Raw genomic sequence first — 12,109 nt, 5'->3', positions numbered from 1 at the left:
ACATGCTGTCATTAGAAAGTATACATGTTCTAATAAAAAAATCCTAAATATTTATATTTTTTATCCCAATGTCCTTTAAATCATAGCATCGAAAACTATTTTAAGACTTACATTTTGGGTTTTCTGTTGTCCTCTACAAATGCCCTAAGTGCCTTTAGAATCTCATTGGGATCAATTAGCTGTATACTCTCACTCTTTGTCGACTCTGCATCTCCCTCCTTCCCTGTCAAGTGGCGGATTTCCCAGTCGAAATCTGACATCTGAAGAGCAGGAAAACTAAAATTACTCATAAACTCATCTCCATTATATCTATTTATACTGAGAAAACAAAATTGTATAAGGACTGTAACTACAGAGTTTTAACATATCATAATACACAGTAGGACTGTAACAACAGAGTTATAATATAACATTTATCATAATACACAGGAGGAATGTAACAACAGAGTTATAACATAACATGTATCACAATACAAAGGAGGACTGTAACAACAGAGTTATAACATAACATGTATTATAATACACAGGAGGACTGTAACAACAGAGTTATAACTTAACATGTATCACAATACAAAGGAGTACTGTAACAACAGAGTTATAACATAACATGTATCACAATACAAAGGAGGACTGTAACAACAGAGTTATAACATAACATGTATTATAATACACAGGAGGACTGTAACAACAGAGTTATAACTTAACATGTATCACAATACAAAGGAGTACTGTAACAACAGAGTTATAATATAACATGTATTATAATACACGAGGACTGTAACAACAGAGTTATAACATAACATGTATCACAATACACAGGAGTACTGTAACAACAGAGTTATAATATAAAATGTATCATAATACACAGGAGGACTGCAACAACAGAGTTATAACATATCATAATACACAGGAGGACTGTAACAACAGAGTTATAATATAACATGTATCATAATACACAGGAGGACTGTAACAACAGAGTTATAACATAACATGTATCACAATACAAAGGAGTACTGTAACAACAGAGTTATAATATAACATGTATCATAATACACAGGAGAACTGTAACAACAGAGTTATAACATATCATAAAACACAGGAGGACTGTAACAACAGAGTTATAATATAACATGTATCATAATACACAGGAGAACTGTAACAACAGAGTTATAACATATCATAAAACACAGGAGAACTGTAACAACAGAGTTATAACATATCATAAAACACAGGAGGACTGTAACAACAGAGTTATAACATAACATGTATCACAATACACAGGAGTACTGTAACAACAGAGTTATAATATAACATGTATCATAATACACAGGAGGACTGTAACAACAGAGTTATAACACAGCATAATACACAGGAGGACTGTAACAACAGAGTTATAATATAACGTGTCATAATACACAGAAGGACTGTAACAACAGAGTTATAACATATCATAATACACAGGAAGACTGTAACAAAAGAGTTATAATATAACATATATCAAAATACACAGACCATGATACAAAACATACTCTCATATTTTGGTGTACTGCAACTTAGAGTTCAACCATGGAAAGGAAATATACTATGCAGAAAAAAAATCAACTTTTTGTCTGAAACATATTTGGTTCATGAAATAAAATGATTTAATGGCATTCAGTCAGCTATACACTTTGAACTATTAAAAGTAGTGAATATTAGCAAGTAACCTCAATACAAATAAGTTACTAATAAAATGTTAAACTCTGAACTATTAAAAGTAATGAATATCAGATAATAACTTCTCTACTAATAAATTAATAATATATTTTTTAACTATCCAAACAATACCGAGCTTCAGTGCCAGCAAACTGTGTAAATTTGCCACCCCTAATTTAACAATATTTGCTTTTCACATAGCTCTAACTGCACTAGTTTTAAGTAAATAATAACACTGCTGCAGCAGTGAAATGTTTTTTGGGTTTTTTTAATACAAATATTCCAAAGTTTTTTAAGTAACTTAGTTCTTAATGTTGACCTTCAAATAAAGCTAACAATAATGATACAGTCATTAGACAGTTATGAATAAAAACACATCCAATAATGTCATATAAAGAGTATGCAACAGATGACAAAGATATTGTGCATTGCATTGTAGCAAACAAATGTCATGAATAATGTATATATTGGAAGTTTGTCAGGTAAGGACTGCAATCTTGGAATTCTGACTAGAAGAATAACTCTTACTAATATTAAATATTTAGTAACCTGAATTAAATTTTAAAAAATTTAAATAATAAATAAAAACAAAAATATTTTAAAAGAATAATAAATTTAAAAAATTAAGTCAAATATCATATTTTATTTAGTTCATGTCATAAGTCCAAGAAGACTTCTTCCAAAAATGGGAATGGCTGAATCTTCTTGCATTATTAGCTTCTAGACTCTAACTGTCAAAGTAATAGCTAAAATGAATGTGCATATATATATATATATATATATATATATATATATATATATATATATATATATATATATATATATGGCATACTGGTTGGACACCCTGCCATAATCAATGACAATGTAGGCCACAGACTTACCCCAGCACTTTCTGAAATCATGGTCTTTTCATCTTCCTCGTCTCTCTGAAAAGACAAAACAAATTAAAACAAATGTTGAAAATGTTTAGCACAAACAAATTACCAACACATATGTATCATCAGTGTCATTATTTTGTGATTATTTTTAAGTCACCCCAAAGAAAACACTGATATATGTGATATACTACATTTAGGACAAACATGCATCTGATATGCCAAATATAAGTGCTTCATTTACTGCAACAGATGCCAGATCAACTCTTGTAAATTTTACTTTTAAAAAAAGGTGGTGTTTCCCTTTTTGATAAAATCAAGTTGCACAGAACTACTTTGAAATTCAATGTTGCTATTAAATCAAACTTTTCTCTCGAGTAAACCACAGTAGAAATACATTCATCTAACTGCATTCTGAATACTTGTTTTGATGCATACTTGATCCACAGTTAATTCAGAACTGAATGACTGAGTGATGCATACTTGATCCACAGTTAACTCAGAACTGAATGATTGAGTGATGCATACTTGATCCAGTTAACTCAGAACTGAATGATTGAGTGATGCATACTTGATCCACAGTTAACTCAGAACTGAATGATTGTGTGATGCATACTTGATCCACAGTTAATTCGGAACTGAATGTTTGTGTGATGCATACTTGATCCACAGTTAACTCAGAACTGAATGATTGAGTGATGCATACTTGATCCAGTTAACTCAGAACTGAATGATTGAGTGATGCATACTTGATCCACAGTTAACTCAGAACTGAATGATTGTGTGATGCATACTTGATCCAGTTAACTCAGAACTGAATGATTGAGTGATGCATACTTGATCCACAGTTAATTCGGAACTGAATGTTTGTGTGATGCATACTTGATCCACAGTTAACTCAGAACTGAATGATTGAGTGATGCATACCTGATCCACAGTTAATTCGGAACTGAATGATTGTGTGATGCATACTTGATCCACAATTGATTCATAACCGAATACTTGTTTTGATGCATATTTGATCCACAGTTTATTCACAACTGAATACTTGTTTTGATATGTGATCCACAAATAATTGACAGAGTGCACTTTTAGGTTCATTATTGGTACAAATATGTTCTATTACTCTAATGTGAAACCCCTGCTGGCCGAGTAGTCTACTAAGATGCTTGCCTTTTCAAATCACTGGCATCTCAGCTCTGTACTCACTGTTCAAGTCCTGGACTCAGCCAGCAGCTACCCATGGGTTGGAGGTTCTTTCTGGGTTTTCTGAGATTCTTCCAACAATTTGCTTAAAAATGACATTAAGCCAACAACAAAAACAACTATTATATTGATTTACATGAATAAACCTTCTGGAAAAAATTTAAAAAATCAAAACAGAGAAAACATAAATGTTGAATTACCGTGAATTTCCTTGTATCTATTTACCTGTTTTTATTGTGCAATTTCACTGTTGTAACTAATCACAAATTTAAAGGCCCCATGCCATAAATTTAAGAACAGAAAATTGTTTGCAAAATCAGAACAATGTATGCTCACAAAAGTAAATGAATGTACAACATTGTGAAAATTTATATGCTGACCTTTTCTTGTTGATCTGCCTTTCCTTTCAAATGCATGAAGTATGTTGATAGAAGGTGAATATCTTCTTCTGTATCAATCCCTAATGCCTGTTAAAAGAAATAAACCATGTGTATTTCTGATGATACAGATGCAGCAAGCAAATTTAAGGAATTCATATTAGGGACTTTTGTTTGCCATATCGAATACTGCCGACAAAATTGGGTTGAAACTCATATATAATGTCATTGTGGGAGTTATTGTGCAGAAAAGAAAGTGGGTGCATTTGACAATCATGGATTATAATTAAACTAAACAATACCAAATTCATATGCAGCTTTGGCATATATCATTTAAATGATTATATAAATGAAATCAAATGTATAACCACCACCCATGCATGATCTATTAATATGTTCACATATCAATCCTCTATTCATAATTAATCCTCTATTCATAATCCTCTATTCATATATCAATCCTCTATTCAAATACAAATCCTCTACTAATATATCAATCCACTTTTCATGGACCAATCCTCTATTCAAATATCAATCCTCTATTCATAAATTAATCCTCTATTCATAATCCTCTATTCATGGACCAATCCTCTATTAATATATCAATCCTCTATTCATAAATTAATCCTCTATTCATATATCAATCCTCTATTCAAATACAAATCCTCTATTAATATATCAATCCACTTTTCATGGACCAATCCTCTATTCAAATATCAATTCTCTGTTCAAATATCGATCCTCTATTCATATATCAATCCTATATTCAAATATAAATCCTCTACTCATATATCAATCATCTATTCATAGATCAATTCTCAATGCAAATATAAATCCTCTATTCAAATACCAATCCTCTATTCAAATACCAATCCTCTATTTAAATATTCAAATATAAATCGTCTATTCAGATATCAATCTACTACTAAGATTTTTTAAATATAAGAATGTGCACAGAAAATTTGAAAGACTAATAGGCTGATTTATATGAGATTACTTGATGTAAAAAAAAATGTCTAAATCTAGTTCATACAATTTCCTACTTCAAAGAACAAGTTGATTTTAAAGTTTGATATGAATCATGATTAATGCTGACTCTATTTACCTGCAAATTATTTAACCAGAATTTTCTTTGAGCTGTTTAAAAATGAATATGTAAGAAGTATAAGTTATAACTTTTTGCTAATATTCAGGAATAAATATTTGCGAACACTAAATAAAAATTCAAATTTCCTGCAATAGAAACCTAATGACATAAAAAAATTATTCCTTGCACTGTGTTAAAACAGTCTGAGGTACATTCTGGAATAATATTAATGTTCAATTTCTGTCAAAATAAATACCCACACTAAATATGGCATCCAGTTTCATCAATGACCTTTCATCCTTTTCCAGTGGTGCCAGCAGTTTATTCAATTTTGATTCTACCAGAAACCCCTGCAAGGAAACACAAAATCATTAAAATAAAAACATATCTAATGTACAAATATTCTGAATACATTAAAGAAATAATTTTAGTCTAAATTGTTTAAATAATTTCTTTCTTCTGTAAATGGACTGACTTCTTTCTACATGTAATATTTCTGACATAGGCAATTTCTTGATATTCAATGAATTTACTTCAATTGTCATTCATCTGTTTAATCAATTCATTAATGAAAATCTGTCACTAGTGTACCAACATGTGTACCAATGATCTTATGTTAAAAAGGACCCATCTAGGATAATCCATTCATGTGAACATGTGTACCAATGATCTTATGTTAAAAAGGACCCAGCTAGGATAATTCATTCATGTGAACATGTGTACCAATGATCTTATGTTAAAAAGGACCCAGCTAGGATAATCCATTCATGTGAACATGTGTACCAATGATCTTATCTTAAAAAGGACCCAGCTAGGATAATCCATTCATGTGAAAAGGATCCATATAGTAACGTGTGTGTTTGTGATTTTGATTTTTAACATAGCTTTAACAATTTTTCAGTCATATCAATATGATATCTTCAGTGAAGCAGTTTATAGTGATGTCTAGCACTGAGGCATCATGCTTGCCAGCATGTTTCATCATGTCTCACCTAGTCACATTATCCTGACACCAGGCTGACCAGTCCTAGCACTAACCTCTTAATGCTGAGTGCAAGCAAGTTAGCTGCTTGTACCATTTTTATAAGTCATTGGCATGACTCTGCTGGGGTTCGAACCTGCAATCTCCTGCATCCAAGGCAGATACTCTAATGACTTAGGCCACCAGAGTGGTCCCATATAGGAACAACAGGGATAATCCATGCATGTGAAAAGGGTCCATAGTAACCAAGCTTTTGCAAAATATAAAAAGCTGAAGCTGAAAAAGAAAGAACTGCACAAACTATGTACAGTAAAACCTGTTGTTAATGTTTCATGGGGGACCAGGCATTTTAGAACATCATAAACAAAAACTGTTTAATCCAAATTCACTGGGTTTTTTCTGTGTCAATGACAATGAATATATGGGTTAAACCCAACAACAACAACAACAACAGCAACAACCTGGTGTCTTTGTATGGACTTTGTTCTTAACTGATTAGGAATGATGTGTGATTATCATGCTTTTGTTATCCAACATCTCTGTTGTTAAGCCTTTGTTATTTAAACGATAATCATTGTTGACCTTGATTAGGCACATCATGTGATAATAATATTATAATTTTCTCAGGCAGACCACACACAGATAAAATGCAATAACCAATTAAATGCTGTAATGAATGAACAATATAAAAATCCTTTAGAATGCATACAATTTAGCAAATTGGGCAGGAAAATAAAAGTCAAGTCTTGTAACAGGGATCTTGTTGTATCCAAGAACATAGGAAACAATCTTTACTGTATGTGTTTTATTCTGCATTGGTGGAAAAAACAAGTTTGGTAGGGCATTGGGATATTATAAACCATACCAAACAAGTTACTTCCCCTGACTCTGAACAAAACACAAATGTATTTGCATATTACATATCCCACCCACTTTTTTTACATTTTTAAAATATTATTAGCTTTACGATATAAATGAAATTCAAAACAAAATGGGATTTACTCAGATCTGATTCACATTGTCCAAAACCATGTAAGAATAAATAGATATATAATATAAACTTAGAACACATACCAGGGTCTATTCAAGGAAGCACAATTTTTAAAACATCACACATAAAAATGAACCAAGTAAATGAAAAACACACACATATTAGTTTGAATCTGTTAAATTCCTCCTCTATTTAGAAAAATCCTTGCCCTTTCCAATGTCAGAATGAATTTTCTCTCTTAGTTTTATTCCTAGTATAGAGCCTGCCATAAATACATATCTGATAGATTCTTGAGACAGTCTAATTTAAATGGTTTTATTTATCTAGATTGTTATGAGGAAGATGCTAACATAGGCATTTCCATCAGGCATACCAGGATATGAACAAATGTATTATTTTCATAAAACAGTACAATTTACCTTTGCATGGTTATTGTTCAGAAAATGTTGACATACAGACAAAAATTTCACATTTTCACAGGAACAAACAATGTCTGTAGCTAAGAAAATGTATAGTGGCATACTTTGCAAAAGGTTTAATTTTTAAAACTTCTCAGGTTTTCATCATTGGTTATCCTTTTTATGTAAAACAGACCTTGTATATCTTGGAGATTGTAAAGTAGAACTTTTAATTCCTTTATTCTGGTGTATGATTGATGCAAGGTATAATTCAAGTTACTCAAGTATACAGCTTTACCTTACTTCAGATGTGCACCTATCAAAAACCTGCAAGCTTTGTTTGGTCTTTTTCATTTCCAGGACATCACAGGTAAATTGTGTGTGTGTGTGTGATTTGGATTTTAACGTAGCTTTAACAATTTTTCAGTCATATCACTAAGATGTCTGCAGTTTGGCAGTTTATAGTGATGTCCAGTACTGGGGCATCATGCCGCAGACATGTAGCATGATGTCCCCACCCAGTCACATTATCCTGACACCAGGCCGACCAGTCCTAACACTAACCTCTTGATGCTGAACGCCAAGTGTGGCACCAGTAAGTACCATTTTTGTAAGTCTTTGGTATGACTCGACCGAGAATCGAACCCACAACCTCCTGCATCTGAAGCAAATGCTCTAACCACTAGGACACTGGAGCGGTCCACATAAAAATGAATAGATAATTTAATTTACTATTATATTCCTGGTAATTCATTTATTGCACTTTCAGAATCTAATACTGCCTAGTCTGACAAAATTAGTTTCCATTATTTTAATAACCGCTAAAGTTAGTGCACCTGGCAAAATTCATTTTCCGTACTTTAATATTTGATAAAGCTAGTGTACTTTAGATCAGACGAATTTTCTGAGCACACACAAGGAGTCATTTTGATCAACTGTGTGCTTAGATCATGCATGATTTCCATAACACGTATAAAAGAAATCAGCCACAATACATGTAACCAGCATAATGGTATCCCAACAGTCTCTCAAATGTGTCTGTTGCAAATGCAAACAACTTCAACTTACACCTTTCACTCTTTCAGAAGTATGAAATATCTGCAGAGCACTACCTATACTATACTGTGTGGAATACATACTGACAGAAAGAATATTGACCATAAAGTCATGCTAAAAATGCAATGGGCCATTATGGATAACATATTTTCATGCAAAGTACAAAATTACTAAATTTCCAAGAGAGACAGATGCCATTCCAATAATGCATAATTTAAGAAACCTTGAGCCAAGATACAAAGGTAACAACTCAACCAAACAAATGTTCCAAATGAGTCACATTCTGGCAGGGAAAGGTGAAAATAAGAACTAACTTAAGACTTCTTGACATACATTTCATACTAAATTAGGTCATCTTGATATAAATTTCATACTAAATTTGGTATTCTTGATATAAATGTCATACTAAATCAGGTATTCTTGATATAAATTTCGTACTAAATTATGTCTTCTTGACATAAATTTCATACTAAAATAGGCCTTTTTGACAAAAAATTCATACTTAATTAGATCTCCTTGAAATAAATTTCATACTAAAATGGGTCTTCTCGACATGAATTTCATACTAAAATAGGTCTTCTTGACATAAAATTCATACTTAATTAGATCTTCTTGAAATAAATTTCATACTAAAATGGGTCTTCTTGACATGAATTTCATACTAAAATGGGTCTTCTTGAGATAAATTTCATACTAAAATAGGTCTTCTTGATATAAATTTCATGCTAAATTTGGTCTTGATCCTATGAGTTCATTTAAAAGTCACTCAGTGTAAACCAAAATTGTGATGAACAAGATCTGCAGACAGACAGACAGACAGAGATAGATCACATGAAACAGCCTCTTCACAGTATATTGTGCAGGTGGGGTGAATTAAAATAAATACTACATATAGCAGTGTATTTAACATATGCTCTTCTCCAAGTTATATCAGGTGACCTAAACAAGAGTTGTACAGGAAATGTGTGTTTAACATGCAAAACAACCAAATATCTATGTTACATGACTTTAACGGAAATAATGAAGACAATATCTTCACACAAGTGATTCTGCTACATTGGTCTCTGCTCAAAGTAATACCTTTATCTTGATTCCATCGACAAAATTAAAAATGAGCAACATCATACCGATTCATCACAGAGAAGCTCAAGGATGCCTTTAATCGTATGGGCCGAGATTTTGGAGAGTATGGTACTCTTCTTTGGTTTCCTGTCGGCAGGGATGCTCTCAGCATCTGACTTTTCGGGATCACCTAAATGGTGGCTGCCCACTGTAAAAAATATATATTATTATAATTAAAAGTAAATAAAATTTAATAGTGCAAACATTTTGCAAGGTAATCTAAATATGCATACATAATTTCAATTTATTAGGTAGAGTAGTTTTAAGCATAAATCCACTAACTCACTAACCAAAACAATCATAATCCAAAATACACAAGACTGGCTGATATAAAATGTAACGATCCATTAAATAACATAATATAAAATGTAATGATCCCTTAAAATGCATTATAAAAAGTAATAACTTTTTAAATAGCATGATCTCAAAATAATGATCACATAAATGAAATAAAAGTAATGATCACTGAAATAGCAAGATAAAAAGGTAATGATCATCTAAACAGCAGGATATAAAACTAATGATCACTAAAATACAGGATATAAAAGTATTGATCACTTAAATACAGGATGTAAAAGTAATGATCACTTAAAAAGCAATAACCAAAAACAATGATCACTTAAATGCTAGATATAAAAGTAATGATAACATAAATAGCATGATCTAAAAGTAATGATCACTTAAATACAGGATATGAAGATAGTGATCACTTAAATATCAGGTTATAAAAGTAATGATCACTTAAATACAGGATATGAAAGTAGTGATCACTTAAATAGCAGGTTAAAAAAGTAATGATCATTTAAATTGCTTGAATTGTAACTAGCTGATCTAAATATGCAACTTTGTCTATGTTAAGTGGATTTTACACAACCATGTTAATTATGCTATCCTGCAACTCAGCAAATGAAGGAAGGATGAATGGATGGAAAAGCATATGGATACACAGAGGTAAATCAAGAACCAGATGTAAGTGATTTAAATGCCAATGGAGGAAAAACCTGCAATATGTTAATTATAACAATGTCTACATTTCATCACAATGACATAAATGTGAAAAAAAGATGGTGGAAATTCAGTATGTCTCAGATTTTAACATTTTGTTATTTATCTTTTTCAAGAATTTAACAGTTTTGTGCTGTAATAGTACTAACCAGTTTGAGATAAAACTTCCTGTACAACCTGTGCAGCAGTAACTCCAGATTTTTCCTGTCCACTGAGTAGTGGTCCTTCATTTTCCATAAAAGATCTGTCAATGTAAACACCATTGATGTAATATTAAAGCTGACAGATGTAAACAGATACACATTTTTACATCGCTGCCATTTACCTATGTTATATCACATTCATATATCTGTATGTGTTATCTAATGTTTATTTGTTTACTTGTCAACATAATTTATTGAATGGTTAATAAGAAAACAAAAATGTTATAACATGACTCGGCCGATGATCGAACCAACAAATTCCCGCATCCAAGGCAGAGGCTCTAACCACTAGGTCAAAGGAGCAGTCGAGCAGAGGAAGGCACCATGCTATAACTGTTTACTGATAATATCAATACTGACCTTAATCTAGGGTCAGGACAGACAAATGTAAATTTTATTATTCAACTTAATGTCAGGTGTGGACAGACAGATGTTAATTAAATACTGACCTTATTCTTGGGTGTGGACATACAGATGTAAAGATGTACACACTGATGTCAAAATGGTCACCATGTCCAGCTTATACCAAGGTGGGCTTGATAAAAATTACACTATTCACATTTTATGGCTGTTCCAGTAGAACACACCTGAGACCAAGGGAAGGCATTTTCAACATGGAGAGGTCACCCATCAATGCAATTTATAATTTTGTCTCATTTTCAAAATAAACCCTTTAAGTAATCCAAGTACCCTGATATATATTTTTAAAAAGACTGCCTTCTCTGGGTACATATGTTTAAATGGAACAGACCACAACTTCTAGCTAACCCTGGTGTTTGTCTTTCTCATTATTCATGTAAAGTCATTTCACTGAACATGGCTACCCTTGGTGTTTGTCTTTCTCATTATTCATGCAAAGTCATTTCAATGAACATGGCTACCCTTGGTGTCTGTCTTTCTCATTATTCATGCAAAGTCATTTCAATGAACATGGCTACCCTTGGTGTTTGTCTTTCTCATTATTCATGTAAAGTCATTTCACTGAACATGGCTACCCTTGGTGTTTGTCTTTCTCATTATTCATGCAAAGTCATTTCAATGAACATGGCTACCCTTGGTGTTTGTCTTTCTCATTATTCATGTAAAGTCATTTCACTGAACTTTCAGCTACC

At 32.0% G+C, this 12,109-nt stretch overlaps 1 protein-coding gene across 1 annotated transcript in view; it reads right to left on the bottom strand.

Moving 5' to 3' along the window:
- LOC149784421 (dynein regulatory complex protein 1-like) overlaps positions 1-12,109 on the bottom strand; it is a 40,476-nt gene that overhangs the window by 8,683 nt on the left and 19,684 nt on the right. The window contains exons 12-17 of the mRNA XM_089932483.1: positions 10,944-11,038; positions 9,795-9,937; positions 5,501-5,590; positions 4,157-4,243; positions 2,577-2,621; positions 112-260 (exon numbers count right to left, since the gene is read on the bottom strand). Coding sequence (XP_089788609.1) covers positions 112-260; positions 2,577-2,621; positions 4,157-4,243; positions 5,501-5,590; positions 9,795-9,937; positions 10,944-11,038 — 609 coding nt within the window. The remainder of the gene's footprint in view (positions 1-111; positions 261-2,576; positions 2,622-4,156; positions 4,244-5,500; positions 5,591-9,794; positions 9,938-10,943; positions 11,039-12,109) is intronic.

Source organism: Sinohyriopsis cumingii, chromosome 14, assembly GCF_028554795.1.
Source record: "Sinohyriopsis cumingii isolate HCF-2022 chromosome 14, ASM2855479v2, whole genome shotgun sequence".
NCBI classification, from domain to species: domain Eukaryota; kingdom Metazoa; phylum Mollusca; class Bivalvia; order Unionida; family Unionidae; genus Sinohyriopsis; species Sinohyriopsis cumingii.
The sequence above is the reverse complement of the archived record's forward strand: the minus strand, read 5'-3'. Positions and strand labels throughout refer to the sequence as shown.